The 18049-nt window shown below is 36.6% G+C and overlaps 1 protein-coding gene across 4 annotated transcripts in view; it reads right to left on the reverse strand.

Annotated features, from left to right (window-relative positions):
• SMOC2 (SPARC related modular calcium binding 2) overlaps positions 1-18049 on the reverse strand; it is a 138024-nt gene that overhangs the window by 60984 nt on the left and 58991 nt on the right. For 2 of the 4 annotated variants that reach the window (XM_077175624.1, XM_054629996.2), the window contains exons 4-7: positions 17737-17836; positions 10037-10084; positions 5995-6078; positions 5152-5226 (exon numbers count right to left, since the gene is read on the reverse strand). In XM_077175624.1, coding sequence (XP_077031739.1) covers positions 5152-5226; positions 5995-6078; positions 10037-10084; positions 17737-17836 — 307 coding nt within the window. The remainder of the gene's footprint in view (positions 1-5151; positions 5227-5994; positions 6079-10036; positions 10085-17736; positions 17837-18049) is intronic. The other 2 variants (XM_077175626.1, XM_077175625.1) reach the window with 1 other exon arrangement.

Genomic DNA, 18049 nt, shown 5'->3' on the forward strand with positions numbered 1-18049 from the left:
TTTGTCCTTTCAGGAGGTGATGTTCAGGGAATGAGCAATGCACCAGGATACTAATACTGGAACAATTGCTTCTGAGAAATAAAACAAGCAAGCTAATGAGACAGAAACCTCACTGACAACCAACATAGTTTCCATGTGAGAAAAACTCTAATGTACAAATGCTTTGAAGCTGTCAGATGACATGGCAATAAAAACTACATTCACCTCTTAGAATGTTACTCTGTCATATTAATCAGTCTTCCTGGCACACTTTGCCAACAGATTCAGACTATACAGACAGATAAATGCAAGCAGCTATAGATACAGACACATAATTATCACTTTAGATTTCACTATTTTAGTCTATTAAGAAGGTATTCTCAGCAGACATCATACCAACTGTTTTCATTTGCATTTGCACCAAGTCTATAATACATTGCTGTATGTGCTCATCTGTGTTTTCCCAGATGTTGTTTTGAGAATGAAACTCTTGGATCGAACTCTTTGGGACTAATTGATAAAATCTTGCAACAGATTTTTTAAGTCCTGAAAATGACAGTCTGTAGCAAAAAGGGAGCAGTAAAGCACCACTCCATTGTGTCAGAAAATTAAATAAAAAGCTATGTGTCCCTTTCATGTGTGCACAGGTGAAGTAAAAAATTTTGATGATGATTCTACACTACCAGAATATCCAGATTAAGGGGTTTGAAATCTGGGTACTCTTGAAATCACTAAAACCATAGTTTGAGGAGACAATTATGTGATTGTGATGTAATTGTGATTTAGAATTCTTCATTCTGGAGGAAAAATGTCATAATCACATAAACCTGACCCTGCATCAGAAGTCTTAATGGCAGATCAGGATTTTCTCTGGGTCAGCCCTTTTTTATGATGGATTAAGTATGGCTTGTCCACTAGAACCTGCTTAAAGCATATAAGCATAAAGATGACAGAAATCACAGAGCTGGCACAAACACTGCATCACTTGTCTGTGTGGTTCAGATGAAATGTGAACAAATGGGTCAACAAAAAAAGGCAACAATTTCTTCCTCTGTTCTGTTTTGGTCATACTGGTCATACTGGATTATCAACATAACAAACACCAGTTTTAGAACCCCTTTACAATGCTAATTAAATACACAATCAACAAATGTATGATCAATGAACATATAAATCATTAGCGCTACGATACTATTACATCTCTACAGAAACAGATGAAAGTATTATAATAAGAGAACTGAATAGTAAATAGGTGAAACTGTATTGTATTTTAGCCACCAGAACAATATTCAAACTTTTTTTATCTTGAATTACACTATCACCAGGATTTCTAAGGTCTTTAAGTACCTATATAAGTATATTACAGGTTACAGATGACTTTTTCTTTCCTATACTTGCAAAATTTACTTGCAAAATTAATGAAATTTTACATTAAGTATGGTTTATTCTGTGGTGTTTTCTACACTTAGATATTTATTACAAAATACAGATTCTACTGAGAAATTACTGAGTACTTTAAGAATCTTTTTGAACATTAAAAATGTTATCACTTAAACTCACACTATTTATTTCTCAGGAAAGTGCTCGCACAACAGACTATTTGAAAATAATGGCTCTCAAATTCAAGCTAACAAAATGAATTTGAATTTCACTGGGCATTGTGAAAAGAATTAAACTACACTTTCTTTGTCTATACTTAAACAGAAAAAATGGTGTACAACCTCTGAAAAACATCACACTGTGTTGCCAAGAATCCCCAGGGATATAAACTGCTGATAGAGCAGATTTAGCAAGGAGAATCTAAGAGATTTACAGTCCACCCTGAGGTTTCCTCAGGGAAGTGGATTTTCCCTGTTAGGTGATGGGAAAGTATCTGCACTGTCTTCTCCACTCATATAGTGCTCGGATTTCCAACTGATACCAGTGTGGGACTATGTTCACCTAAAGCACAGATACCTTAATATCAGCTACAGATCTAAACTAGCTACCATGCCTAAATTCCTGGCAGGAATTTAGACCCTGAGTTCACAGACACACAGCAGCGTAGGCTGTGTCTTAATCAGAATCCATGTAGTACCTTGTTCAATGTTTTCTGTTTATTTTCTATAGCTGTTGGTAAAATTCCTACTTCTGTCAATCTGATGCGGCAAATCCACAATGTTTTCTGTGAAATGGAGGAAGAAATGAGGACCGTGGGGGTAGTCACAAAATATTTACAAAGGCACTGTGACATATGTATAAAGTATCTCAGCAAAACCTATTCTAGCAATGAGATGAATACTCTAGTCTAAGTATGGAAAGAAAAAGTATTTTGGAAATCATCTTAAATGTACCAAAACATCTATTGAGATGTTTCTACTCAAAACAGCCACTCTAAACAGAGCTATTGTAACATAATCCAGTGTTGATGGCATTTTTTCCAGGAGTAAAATTTTGTTTTCAAAAACTAATAAGTTAAATACCACTCCACAAATGCCTTAAGTGAAGGCAAAGGCCTATTTCTCTGAGCCAACAAAAAGAACACACACTAGAAGGCATTATAGAACATGGATATATAATCTACTAATTTCATGCCTTGCATCTGTGAGTCTTGCAAATGCCATTACTCTGTGCTAAATTAATTTAGGCTCATTCAGTCAAATGAATGCACTGGAGAACTAATATAAACCAGAATTTCCTGAGCCATTATTTTTTATCTTCCAAAACCTAAAATAGGTTATGCTGATTTTACTCACTAATTGTAACTGGCAGGTCATTTGCAGAATAGTAAAAGCAAACCACTTCATGGTTAAAACAAATTTAATGTATTAATTAAAACAAGTTTAATGTACTAATTTGTGACCTTAACTCACAAAGCCTTTCTCCTAAGGAGATTGATTTCTCAGCTCAAGACAAGTTTGTAGATGACATGTTGATCATGATACATTAGAACATATATTCAAGTAAAAACTAGCAAGAAGAAAGCAGTATAGACTAAAATAGTAAGTCGGTAAATAGGATATAAGTATCTTGCCTGAAATTTTTATTTTGTCTTTTTTTAGTTATGTTCTATAGGCAAGGCTAGATGATAGTGTTATTTGCACCTCAAGAATTTCTTAGACAGCACTAGGATTACTATAGAAAAAAAAGGAAATTAAGCCCATTATGAATAAATTTGGCTTTGTGTTTTGTTTTATAAACACAGTTCCTGTGCAGAGATAAATTTTCCTCATTTTCCTCAGACAAATACTTTTCAATAAGCTTTCTGATGTTTATATGATCAAGTCCGAATCAGAGTTTACTAAGCTAACTGAGTGAAGAAGACATCTATAGTTATCCTTTATATTGAAGCCTGGAAGTGGGAAGATGGCAAGTTTACAATCTACTGGATTCAGTGGCAAGTTCTTTCCTGCTCAGTACACAAAACAGTCCAGAGTTGATTCTCTGTAGATGTTCCCAAAAGCCTTGGCGCCACTCTGAGAGGTAATAAGGGGAAAATCCTTCTCTCTCTTTTTTTTAAAGACCTTAAAAACCTGCCTACAACAATCAGGGAGGTCACTGTTTTTAGCACCTGGATTCACCTTGATTGATTATGTCAATCTGGAACATCAGATATAGCTACAAATTACAGAGAGGTTTGCTTCACAGTACCTCCTGAAGTAATTCTGCTAGCCTGGATATGGCACCACCATTGCGAGCAAGTCCTGTTAGCAAATCCAACACAATCATGCTTTTGATGATGGGCTAGGAGTCACAACAGAGGTAAGCTATGCTTCTGATTCCTCTTCTCTTGTAAATGTGTTTTTAGCTGGACTGGAGGTTACCAGTTCCCAGAAATAAACCCACCTTTTTTATCTTGTCTTTGTGTGTGCACTTGTGTTAGTATATGTGTTTGTGTGTGTGTGTTGAAGCTTTGGCAGCTACACTGCAAACTCAAGAAGTCTTGCTTTAGTCTCTAGCACTGTAAAAATTAAACAAACACTCCTAAGTGACAAATTTCTATAGACCTATTTTATGCTACAGAAATCCCAAAGGAATTCTGTTCTTGCCTACACTGACTAAAGAAATGAAAATTTAAATCTCCAGCATGAAAAGTATTTGCTTCAAACTCTTGTCTACACTGTTTAAGGTCCTTCCCTTAAGTGCCTACTGGAAAATCAAGAAGAGAAAAATGATTAATAATAACTGCACTGATGTTAAAAATAGCTTATATAAAGGAATCTTTCAACCTTTTAGTGTCTTGCTTTCTTTCTCATGATGATTGTTTGTCTTTTCTAAATGCTTTTGGCCTCAATTCAGTAAAATACTTAAGCACAGTACTTAATGCAAAGCATAACTTCAATTTCTACTGGATTTGAAATGTGGTTTGGAATGATTTACTGAATCATAGCCTACATCATTAATGTTTGCCTTCAAACTATACATTTTTCCACAGAAATAGAAACTAGGAAGATTCTCTAAAGTTTATGCCACTGAAAGGAAGAAGCAATGAAAAAGGCACCAAAATTTATCATCTACCAAAGCACTGAATTTATCTGAATACTATAGAGAATTCAGTCTTAGGACATTCACCGGACATTCCTAGTCCAGCTTTAAAAAGCTCAATTCTAAACAGTGATGAAAATAAGTAAAGCAAGAATTCCACATTTATTGTTTAAAAAGCAACATAATTAATTCACATCAAACTAGTGATCAGTTTGTAAATAGCAGGTGACTGATGTAGTAAAAAGCAGGTAACACTGTCTTTCCAATTCCTGCTCACTGAAAACTGGCTTCTGATGAGAGTTTGCTTCTTTTCAGGTCTGCTTTCTAAGATTCACCACCAAACAACAGTAATCCACACTGTCGTTTTACAAGCACCTTCTTGCTGCATATCACTCAAAAATAAGCAGATAGCAAAGAGGAAGATAATTAAAAAGAATGTAAAATAAGTGTCTGACCCACTAGACAGATGCAAATAGGTATGAACCAACCAGAGACTTTAGTGGACTAATATCATTTTAGCTAAGTAAAGCCTGGCCAAAAGTACTCCTCTATAAAGGAATGTATGATGCATGAGCTTAGTAAATCATCACTATTGCAAATCATTAAGGCACTATCATACAAAGAGAGTGGAAGCATGATGGTTATTAAAATGGTTCATGCACACCTTCACAGGAACTTTGCAAAGTAAGAACAACCTAAGTTTCTTACCTGAGCTTTTATTGGTTTTGTTCTGTCTACTCTTTACTTGCTCAGTCCATAAGGTAGGATAACGAGAAGCTATATCTAGAAGAAAAAAAAAAAAAGGCAACAGAAAATACTTTATAAATGTTAACATTTTTAAAATTTATTAGCAACTGAATAGAGGCTAAGTTTAAAGAAACATGGACCTTAAAAAAAAAAGGCCACAGTGGTTTTTATTAGGGCAGTTAAGATTATTATTCATGCAAAGGCATGAATAGCCCTTTCCTTATCCTATTCATACAGAAGATTTTTCAATCTAAAAGTTCAATAAATACTTTTAGATGAAAATTATTTTTAATAAAAATAAAAATGTCCTACTCTGGACCCAAAACATATAATGGCCGCAGACCCAAATTCTGCAAGATTAGCGGTGAGTGATAAGGCAGCCACAACATAGGACTAATATTGCTTCTTTAATGGCAATTAATTTCTCCGGAGTCAAATAAGGCTCACAAAACATCAGCCTCAACAGTGATATTACTAGTCATTATGCTGAGGACAGAAGTTACCCTCTGACTTGTTTATTTCAACATAGAGTTTTAATCTGCACTTTGGCTCAAGTTTAAAACCTGTGTCTGCCCTCAGTCATGACAACTAAAATTGCTGATGTTGGTCTCCACAGGTAAAGTCTCATCTCCAGACTATCATGCATTGTGTTTGTTGTCTTTGTTGTTCCTAAAAAAAAGAACAGATGTTTGCACTTTCCTGCAACCGCCCCAGCAGTTGTAGATACTCCTAGGATGGCATTTTATGTTGTGGAATACAGTCCATAACTGCACAGTTTAATACCACACTGTTAAATTCACTCACCTTCTTCATCACCTTGAGGCTGAGTCTCCAGCGCAGGAGCTGAGGCATCATCTGAATTCAGAATGGAAAAGATTTGCAAGGAGACTACAATTATGAAAGTAAGCTAAATAAGTGTACATACATGATTGAAAATAATGATTTGCACATAGCCCCGGCCAGTAAACAATAATTCAAACATTCTTTATAGTCAGTACACAGCACAGATATATTACATATAAAGTTTATGTTTTATAAATGGATGGGGTTTCAGGTTATGGATGATGAATTTATTGCAAGTTCTTTGGTGATGCATGAAGTGATCAGGTTGCTCTCTGGAGAGTTATTCTTCACTCCTAATGCTGCGCACTGATACCTATAGATTATAACTGAAAAATCAGCATTTCTAAAGAAATAATTAGATAAATGTCTAGAAGAAGTGAGACCTGTAAAAGCAAAAAGAGTCTGGAGGGAATGAGTGGCTGCAGACACCTTAAAATCAAAGGGATTTTTAAGTACACCAGGATCTATTCAAGAATCAGGTTTATTTACAAATAAGATTCACAGATTATATAACCAGAATATTGTTTGCACAACTGTTATCCTCTGGTCAGCATTCTCCATCCACCCACTAGCAACCATTACTGCAAGAAATGAGGGAGGGAAAATTACAGAAATGACAAGAAGATGTGAGTCATTTTAGGTTCACTAAAACACTGTGGAGGTAGTGCTGGAAAAGAAAAATTAAACATAAAAAACTATTTAAACAAGCTTTTGCTAAACAGAGTGGTACCAAAGACCCATCTTTACTTTATTATGTTTTTGTTATTTAAAACTATTGCAGATGTGGGGTAAATATGACTCAGGAGACCATGCTAGTACATATTTTCCAGTCATATTTTCCTGTGGCATGGAGCTAACTCCAAGACCAAGGTGTACTGCAGTAAACAGCATCTTCCGTGCAAAGGTTTTATTACTATTTCTTGCAGTTTCACAAGTGGATGTCAGACCAAAATAGTTTCCAGATTGTTTTCTTGGCATTTTCATGGAAGACAGAATCAAAGGTAACTGAGAAGCTGCTTCTGGCATGTAGCCTTACCTGGGTAACAAGGGAGCAGCAGCTTTTAGGCTAACATACTATCTCTTTCCTTTCCTTTCTGCTAGTGCAATTCCAAGAGTCTCCTGTTCTCTTTGCTATCACCATCACTGCTTCGAGTAGTTTAAATTCTATGTTGTCTTTAAATCATGCAAAAGGTTTGGGGTCACTCTGACCTTTGCCTCTAAGGGTCACAGTCTAGGTCACAGCAAATACAGATACCAAGCAGATGTTGATAGCAGGTAAAACCAAATTTCTAGCCATGGAATAATGATCTTTATAAAAAACCAAAGGAGCAGCAATGGGAGCTTATTTTCAATGCAAAATTATCTAACCAAGGCATAAGGAGATTTCTTTTAAGAGTGCTCATTCTTCGTGTCCACACAATGGCAGGATTCTTTGCTCCAATGCTATGAAAGACTGTCACTCCTCATTAGTTTTGCTGGCATTTCTGTGGTGTCCTCTGGGTGGTGGAATAAGACCATTGATTAATTTCAGAGAGGCCATCAAGCATCCTAGTGTACTGAAAATCAAGACACATATTTAGATCATTAATTAGTATGTGATTCAGGAAACCCAGTATTTCAGAAGGCAACTTATGGTAGGCAGATATTACCCAGAGCCAAGCCAGAAACTGGGTCTGCATTTAAATAACACTTTTCTAATCATCTTTTGGTACACAATTTCAGTTTGTAACACATTTAATCTTATGCAATTACCTGAAATTCAGCATAATGCTGCAACTCAGTGATAATCAGCCCAATCAAAATTAGGCTCCTGAACTTTGTTAAAGCAGCATTTAAAACAGTTTTGGTGTTGCTGTTGTTGTAATACAACATATGTTTAATGACTGATATGAATTAGATATCTCACAGACTAATTGCACAATTCTTCCTGGCTGGCACATTCATACTAGTCTGTATATTTAAACATAAACCTGTTTAAATTCTGTTTGCTGTCAGAGTTCGGTTACCAAGAACACAGTCCTGCAGTCATTTAAGAATCAGAAAAAAGGGATGTGATCCCAACTCTGACACCTGTGCTTTTCAGAGTATAAATATTTTCCTTGGATAGAGGAAAGAACTGTGGAGCCAGAGAACATACTTAAGGGAATAAATTTTAAGCTTCATTTCTGTTCAGTTTAATGTTTAAATTTACAAACATGCTAACAGAGCCCCTGATATCCAATATCTGCAGCTGAAAGTTTTCTTTCAGTACTGGAACACCCAGAGAAAGCAAGGTGCACAAGTACAACAGATATGGCTCACCAGTTCCACATCTATGAGACATCTTGGAAGGGGAGACTGTCTCAAATCTATGCTCTCTCTTGGGGAGAGTCCTCGAGACCACACCTTGAAGGTCTGAAGCATGTGCTCTGGAGCACTGAGAGCCCTGTGAACCAGCTTAACCTTGCTGGGCTACAATATGGGCCGGAACACGTGGAGGAAAGAGGAGCAGAGAGGGTTATGGTTGATGCAAAAGAATACTACTCTGCCCTTGCAAGCTGAGCTACAAAATATGTTTTACCACACTGGCTGTGAAGCTGAAGCACAGCTCCTTAACTCAGATAGGTGTATAATCCTGGTTCCTACGCTGCGGGAGTCCCTAAAGAATTTGGGATGTCTCTGACAATACTACTTTATTTAAATCATAAGGCAGTATCCATCTGGAAGAAGGCTGAGGAGAGGAAGACAGCAGCGTTTGAGAAGAAGCAGGGACCACCTGGGAACCAGGTCAGAAGCCTTTAATACTGCAGGCTTGTGCTGGAGAACAAAAGCCAGGCATGAGTAAAATGCAATCATGTCACTTAAGACACAAATATACATGGTAAGAAGGGAGATTTGATAAAGTGTGTTCATTTCCTTGTTCTATGACTGTTCATTCAGGGTTCAGTAGTTCAGCCATCACAGCCACAAACAAAAATAAAGGATACCAGTCAAGTTTTATATATGGGATAGTTCATTCCGTTCAAAGCTGAAAATGAAAGTCCAGACCTGAAGAAAATGGGCAACCTAAGGTTAGTGCTACTCACAATTTGTCTGGAAATACATGAAGGACCAATTTTTCAGTACTTTGTAACTATTAGCCTTAAAAAAGTGTTGATTCTTTTAGCCTAACAGCACTATAGTTTCTTTAAATGTTAGATTTATTGCAATGCTGCGAGAGCACCTGTAAAAAAAATATATTTACCATGAGTTATATTTACCATGCAACAAATAGAGAGGTATTAACATTAGAACAAAAGGAACTTCTTTAAAATTAATTTATGCAGTGTAAATGATGGGAATATTCAGTATGCTGTTTTCAGCTGAATCTAGAATTCTTTCAAGTGTTTGGAGAGTGTAAACTTTAATTTTGTTTAGAGCAGACATCTCATTCATTTTAGTCTACAAGCTATGTCATATTCATATCAGATTTTTTGTTCTGCCAAAAAGATATACATCATGACCTATATCAAACAACAACAATCTTCTGGCCATAAATATAAGCCATCAGATGAATTAATTGCAATATAAAGCCAAGTGCTGGGTCCAAGATGACTCAAGCACTGATTGCTATGGAAATAAAGTGAGAAATCCAGTTCCCAAGCTTCTGGGACTGCAGAGTGTCATCTTTATCAAACAGACAGAATAATCTGTCCTCCAGAAAAAGCAGAAAGTATGGGAAAATATTTCAGAGTATAGAACTGGGAAGAAAAGTTGTTGTCCAAACAGCACTGAATTGCAAAATCTATAGGACTGAGACTAGAAAAACATAGTGTCTATGCATAAATATATATATATTTATACTTAAAAGTTTACTAAATATCTGCAATGCAAATATAAAATTGATAACGTGCATGCATATATATTACATATGCAGCTATAATATATCATAAATTTATATTGATAATTTAAATATATGGAAAACCACAGTAGTGTCTCCCACAGCTATTTTAGTTTCTATTTAAAGGCCAATTAAGATATTTACCTGTTTTGCCTGCTCCTTCTCGTTGTGGCAGCTTCTCACTCACTGAACCTACAATTGGAAAAAGGAATTAACCAGAAAAATATTATTTTCCCTTCTAATAGGCCATCTAAGAAACACAGTTCTGCTGTAATGATTCATTTTTGTATATTACAGCAATAAATAACAGCAAATTCTTCCTTTGCAAACCAAAGGTTTTATCTTTGCCTAACCTCTGCATTTGTGCACAATCCATACACTGCCAGACTCCACTTCTTGGCCACCACAAGACCTGAGAAAGAGGCAGCATTAAACACTACATAGACACAAGTCCAAGAACATGCTCATGTGCTGCAGGATGACCCTTTCCCTTCCCCACTGCCCCAGCAAGGACAGGTTCTGCAGGAAGGAGCATCACCCCAGAACCACTCCCTTGCTGTCCCTCACACAGGGCAGCTCTCTCCCTCTGCTCAGTTTTGCCCTCACACCTCAGATGCTCTGAGGGGCTTTTTCAGCCTCTAGACCAGGCCTGGCTCAGATTAAAAACTGTCCTTTTCTGCTTTAAAGGCCTCACACAAAACCTTGTGGAAACCCTATGCAGTGGGCAAAGCGTTTGTGTCCTGGGGGGAACACAGAGCCTTATTCTGAGCCGGAGCTCATGCCCAGAGCTGCAGCACCTGGGAGAAGAGACAGTAGGGGTGAGAAGGGAGTCAAGAAGATTACAAGAGATGGGTTTTCACAGCTTATTCTACCAGCCTGGACTCCAACCCAACAGAGAATCCAGCCTTGCTTTCAAGCCATCAAGTAATGGAGAATCCACTAATTTTCTTAGTAGTTTTCAAGGGGGCATTTGTCCTTAGGGTTTAAAATAGAAATCCTTCCTTATTTCTTGCTTATGTGCCATTTCCAATTTTATTATTTTAATTACTAGACACTTTTTAACAATTTATCTATCTCTGCTGCATTGAAAATCACCTTTAAAAGTGATATTTTTCTCTCTGAAGAGCCACATGGAGTGATCAAATCTTAAAAACACAAAGTTTCTCCATTCTTACAATACAGTCTCTTCTTACACACACCTGCTCTAATTAAAAGAAAAAATACCAAAAACACACTCATCTGACACATTTGACAGATGCTTGTATGTGTGTGAAATAATTTAGCTGCCTTAATTTTCTTAACTTATTAAGTTATTGGAATACCTATGATCACTGTGTTTAAAAAAAAATAAAGGAAACCCAAACCTTGCAGCACAGTACTTGTGTTCTAAAAGGACAATTTAAATAAGAGAACCCACTAAATCACAGGCCTTGCTTACCATGCTGAACTGATGGTTACTTCAGCAGGAAGTTTAGACAAGGAGTTTGCCAGAGGGGAGATGCCTAACATTACAAATCAGCCCTGCTGATTTTAAAGCCTCCATAAAAGAATACACGGCATTGCAGCCAAGATAGGAACCTTCTGATGGATTCAGCTCTTAATACAGCTTTATATATCCAAATTACAGCTTTATATATTCCTATTAAAATGTTCTTGTTTAGACTTGTTTCCTTTTATAGCAATAGTGTATTTTAATGTATTTTCACTATATAATGTTTGAGTCACCAGAAATTGAATAAACTTAGTGATGAATCAGTATTAATTGAGGTAAGAAAAAGAAAGCCACTATCACTGTAGGAATTATATCCAAGGGTGTTTGGGACAGCTTGTTCTAAATGGGCTCCAATACTAATCCATGCTATTCACTCTGAAAAGGAGGCAGATTTTGTATTTATGCTGAAGCCAGAAGATCTGAGTTTTTGGTGCTTGGCTTGCATTTGATAAAAGGTTCAGTTCGAACTCAAATAAAATGTTCCAGTGTTCGGAAGTACTACACACAAAATTACAGGTTTTTCTAATTGCACCAAATACTAGTGATCCAATCTTTCCTCAAATTTCATCCAGCTACTATTAACTCTGTAGTTTCTGAATTTCATTTTGGTTCACAGGCTTATAATTATAATTTCCTTGCAAACCCAGATACTTTAGGCCCGACTCTCAGTCACACAAGCATTTTAAACAGGCTTTTCATTTGTGAGTAGAAATGATGTCTCAGCAGGGGCAATGTTTGTGATGAACTGCTACTGATACTCACTCTGCTCCAGTTTGGCACCAGTGCTGTCTCTCTATGTACATTAGAACTATTAGTACAAATTGAACTCAGTTTATACATAAGTAATTTAACACATTGGTGAAATTTATATAATATCACACATCTTAAACTAAAAGTAGAAAAATCTTTCCAGATGCATTCATATTACTTCATCTATATGAGAAACAGTGAGAATGACTAAAGTCTGAGAGAATTGAATTTAATTTTTTTACCCTAAATTTTCATGAAAAAATTAGGAAAATGGATGGAGGAGGAGAATGGCATTAACTAGTACTAAAAGCTAACATAATGATACCGAATCTAATTTCAGTAAGAAATTGGATGGATTCTATGAAAATTAGTTTTACTGGGCTAACATTACTTTTTTTAATAGTCTTAAGAAGTCAATAATAATATTCACAGAATTTCCTATAAAAGAAAGCCTGTGCCCTTCATATAGTTCCACCCGAAATTTTCAATTTATGCAGCATAAACTTTTCTTGTTGTCTCCAAATTCGAGGTAAGGAGTTATTGAGTTTGTATCTTTTTTCTACCATTTCGTGAATATATTTAAGGTAGAAACACTTCCAGCTGAAGTGATGATAGGAAGTTGCATTTGCAAGTTTTTAGGAAATTGTGTCTTCAATATTAAGATGAATCCCCACATTTTCAGCTAGGCAGGAAACAAAACCAACTTATAACTTATCTAAAAGTTAGGCAATGCAACTGGATTTCAAGTTTTCAGTACACTGTAAGCAACCAAATCACCACATTAATACATATCCTTATGGAATGATGGAGGACAAGGAGGGATATTAGATTCAGCAGCATTACATCAAGAGGAAGAATTTAGCACCATTCAAGATTGCACGCTTGCTTAGCCATCTATCTATTTACTATTCTGATCTTTTTTTTTTTTTAAAGGCAGACATATTCATGCCTTAGTTTATTGCAAACCCTACAATTCTATCCAATTTCACTCTAACAGCATCTGAGGCACAATAAACCTTCCAGGGAATGTGATGTGAGTTTTGTGGTTTTTGATTTTAGCACATCCATTTCCTATCATTCTGATCATATGGGACTGGGCTATTAAAAAAAAAGGTGAAAGCCTATTGTTAGCCAGTTTAGATAATGATTTCTGATCTCCTATGAGAGAATATTTGATACATAATCACTGAATGCAGATATCAGGAAAGGTAAACTCCCCCTACTATTCCTATCTCGCCTATGGTTGTGTCTGACTGTGTATGTATAGGCAAAGAACTATGTATGAAGACTAAATAACTAGATGGTTCAAGGACGGATATTTTTCTCCAGGTAATGAAAAAAATTTAATGGAAACTTTAAAATTTCGTTGCCTTTCCGAATATAGCTTTTCCATCACATTATCTTATCAATACAATAGTATACTGGAGGAGTTCTGAATTTCTAAAGCTAGTTACTTGTATTTTGGCCATAAAAGATGATCATGCCATCTTAATCAAAAGGGAGAAAAACTACTTCACCGAAGAATAAAATGTATCTCCATACCTTTGCAATCTCACTGTCAGGAGCCCAGCATATTTAATGGGGCCTAAACCCCCTACAATAGGCAAAGACTGTATCTTCCAATGATATAACACCTGCTTCTCAACTTCTGCCCCATTTCTCAGGACTCCCTGCCTAAGGAATTTCTGTAGTTCCCTGCAGAGCTGATAACAGAGATGGAGAGTTGTAAAAATGTCCTTTTTTTATGTCTGGTGCTCTTTAGTGAAAGTACTGGGAGACATTAATCATTTTTAAGGAGCTTTCTTTTTAATGCCACCATGGGAATGTGTTTGATTTACTGTCCCTCTCACTATTGCTCCTGCAATAGTGAAGACTATTTTCATGGAGTGGAACAGTTATTTTGAGATTTATCATGTGTGTCTTAGCAGTACCAAATGTTGATGTGGGAAAAACTGAAAAGGATGGAAGAAGAGCCTCTTTCAGATAAAGATATAGTAATTAAAGCAAAGGTTTACATAAAACTGTTGGAAAGTCCCGCATTTTTTTAATGCTGCTTATGACCTTCATCCTTCCATATCTTATGTCTCTTGCACAAAAGGCAGCTTAAATAAGAGCAACAAGAACAAGTCAATGAGCAAAAAATGGCACAGGCAACTGTTGTTGATACATAAAAAAAAAATATGGGACACTTTTTGGACCTGAGATAACTTTAAAAACCACCATGTTATTCAGCTAACCAACCATGACAGTTAGGGAAATGTAGAGGTTGTTTTGCATATCCAGTATCACACAGTAAATGGGAAGCATGGATTGGGCTTTGAATTGCTAAACCAAACTCCTAACTGCACATCCTAAATTTTGCTCTCTATTTCCTCTATTGAAATTCAAGTTCTTCCAGACTTTCTTCTTTCTTATTTCTGGGCATTCAACAAGTTCCACTGGGGGAAAATGAAAGGCAAGAAATTATCCTATAATTTCAGAACAGCACAGTTGATTAGAAATGTACTTGAACCTTATCTGAAGTTGCTGAAGAACTAACCTAGAACTGAAAATTAACTGAATATTTTCTTAAAAGCAAAAAATTTTCATACGTTCTATGGTAGCACATTACCTGTAAAAAAATCATTAAAAAAGCATCTTAATTTTCTGTACAAATTTTCCTCTAAAGGAAAAAGATAGCAAAAGTGGTCTTGCAAGAAAAAGGTATGGTACAGGTAGACTTAGGAATTTGTATAAATGACTTTGAAACACCTACAGCATCCAGCCTGCAGAATACAAAGAAGCAGTGAGAATAAAGAAACATGCTGGTGTCAGGATGCCACCACTACAGGAGATCTGCCTGCATATCAGAAATAGCAAGGCAATTCCTGCATCAAGGCTAGCAAGACACAGTGTATTGGACTAACAAGGGACAGCAGTATTGGCAAAAATGGCATCTCTGTAATACTAGTTGAAATAAGAATATATCTACACAATTTCAGTTGACCCACTGAAGTTTGGGTTATAATTCCTGTGCATAGTCGTACTAAATAAAAAAGTACAAAAGGGAATCAAAAGTGATCTGGAAAACATCAACACTCTTGCAAGGAAAAAAAAAACCCAACTCTGTTATCCCAAACAGATGGCAATTTTGAATATATACTTGGAAATGGGAGAAATATGCAGTTGTGCATCAGACTTTCATTTTGCAATAAATGAACTAAGTTTTGCTTTATTATACCCCATAACTTTTTGAGAAAATCTGTAGCTGCCTTCTCTGTTGAATGAGAAGGTTTCTCCAGATCTCTCAAAACTGGGTCCTTAGCCAATACCACTGTAAAATCCCCTAGCATTTCAAGTCTTCCTTCCAAACTCTGCTGTGGCTGGACTTCTTTCCTGAGGGACAAAGGAGAAGTGATGAACAGTAAAACATGAGAGCACTGATACAAGCAGGGTCGAAATGTGCAGAGATAATCCCACAGGGTCTCATAAAAACTGAAAAGTTACCCACAATCTTTCCATGGATCAAAATCAGACTCTGAATACTCACCTGTGCCCTGGAGCGGTTTATTTATCTCTGAGCTACTAAATTCAATTTGAGTGCTATGACCTTCACCTTAGCATTTCTGTAAAAACAATTTCCCTTCCCCTCCCTCCAAAAATGAGCTGAAGCAGTCTGGCAGTTTATCTGCTAGGCACATGAATATACCTTTGAGAGGAGCTAGGGTTAGGTTCCTGTAGTGATATAGAATAATTCTCATATTAATTGATTAACTTTCTGGGAACTACACTGCAGTTGCTCCTCAGTAATATCAGTACAAATACAAAAAGTGAAAATATAGCAAATAATTCAACATTTTGAGCCAAAATAGTGCCATGTGTTATAAGACACCTGACAAACAGTTATTTATTGAACTTTCAGCATGAGCATAACCCTTTTTTCACTGATTTCAGTGAAAGGACAGGCAAGGAGGGTATTAATGGAGGATATAAAAATGGACTTTGCAGAGATAGAAACAAAGGTGCACTCTCAGAGAAGCCCTGGCTATGGACATGTAAAAACATCTCTACTCAAAATTACACCGAAGCACTAAAGTGCTGTCCTAGCCATAGCATCATAGAATCACAGAATGGTTTGCAAGAGAATTTAAAGTTTATCTCATTCCAAACCCCTTGCCACAGGCAGGGACACTTTCCACTAGACCAGGCTGCTCAGACCCCCATCCAACCCAGCCCCAAAAATTTCCGAGGATGGCACATCCACAATTAAAGAAGACACATCCATGTGTCTTCTGAAGATGCAGATGAGTTATAATTGACAATAACACTAAAATGAAAATTAATGCACATTTTCTACTACTTAAGGTTTCTGAATATTTTAAATTATTTTTTACAATTGAGTCTTGTTTCACAGTGACTTTTCAGACTGGATTAAAAGGAATATTCTGAAGAGTATTATTTCTGAATAAAGTTCACCTACAGGCAAGATGTGGGAAAATTCTGCAAGTCATTTTAACTAAAAAGACCTTAAAAATAAAAATAACTTTCTATAAACTTTGCTGAAACTTCTGCAATGGTCTCTTCCTTCCTCCATCTATTTATTAAAAACATCAAGGTTGTACTTGAATGATTGAAGTAGACCAGGAGAGGTAAATTCCCTGATTCACTTTCTTTTTCAGCTTTGTTCACATTGCAGGATTGGCTTTTTAAAGCTATTTCTTCCACTTTCTGACAGAGAATGGAAATGCTGCATTTGTGCTGCAGCACAAATGGTTATACAATATATAGTGTGCAAATATTTGTAGAGCTATTTCTGTAAAATTTTCTCAACCTCAAGGGGCATGAACAGTGATTCTGACAACCATTCATACACTCAGGATTTGTATTTATCATAAGTGTTAATGAAATAGGGTCAGAAGCAAACCCCTGAAAAACAGAACCTGTTAATTGTCCTGATGAAAGACAAAAGGCAGCCTGCAAGGCAGCAAGTTTGATTTACCAGTTAATTTCTGCAGGCAATTTTTTCATTTTGCTCTTAACGCTTTTATTTTATTATTTCTCCTCTGGATTTGGTCATTTGTGGAATGTGCTGTGGGAGTTCTTTCATTGGGCTGTGTTTCAAATGGGCAGTCCTGCTACGTTTTTTTCTGTACTCTAAATATTGAATTATCAAAAAATGCAAATCCCTCTGAAATGTTTTTGCAATGAGTTTTTGTGCAAGGAGGTTTATAACATACAGTGATATATCAGCAATTCGGTCACCTGGTTTCATATGTGGACACATAAATATGGTATAAATGACCACTGCAGAAAGCTTTCAATAGCTAGATTAATTTACAAATAAAGTAGATGGATCCCAGAATCACAGGAAGGCTTAAGGTGGCAGTGATCTCAGAGTTCATGCATGGCTACATGAAAAGCTAGACCAACTTTCTCAGAGTCTCATCCAGCTGAATTTTACCAAACCCCAAGGATGGGGCATCCACTGCTTCCACCACCACCTGTTTCCGGGCTGAACCACTCTTCTAGTGAAAACTTCTTTTGCTTAAGTCTAATCAGATGCCACAGATAAACTGCTGTTCAAGGCATACCGTCCTAACCTAGCCAGACAAACAAGATTTACCTGGGCAGCGGGGAGTTTTGTGGGCCACAGCAGTACCACTGATGGGACGGCCATTGGGAGTGACACACCAGCAGTATCCAGTGTAACTGTGGCACTGAACCTGTCAGAAACAACAAGAACCATGTGCAGCCTGTCAGACACATGCCTGTTATCCCACAGCACTCGTGGCATGTGAAAACAGAAACTTATCCAGCAAACTGTATCGACAAAACCTAGAACAATAAACCACAATGGGCCCATCTCAGTCCTACATACGATTTTTTAGCATAAAGCATATTTCAAGCTAAGTGTGGTAGGTCCTTCAGAATCAAAT

The sequence above is a fragment of the Agelaius phoeniceus genome, chromosome 3 (assembly GCF_051311805.1).
Source record: "Agelaius phoeniceus isolate bAgePho1 chromosome 3, bAgePho1.hap1, whole genome shotgun sequence".
NCBI lineage: Eukaryota > Metazoa > Chordata > Aves > Passeriformes > Icteridae > Agelaius > Agelaius phoeniceus.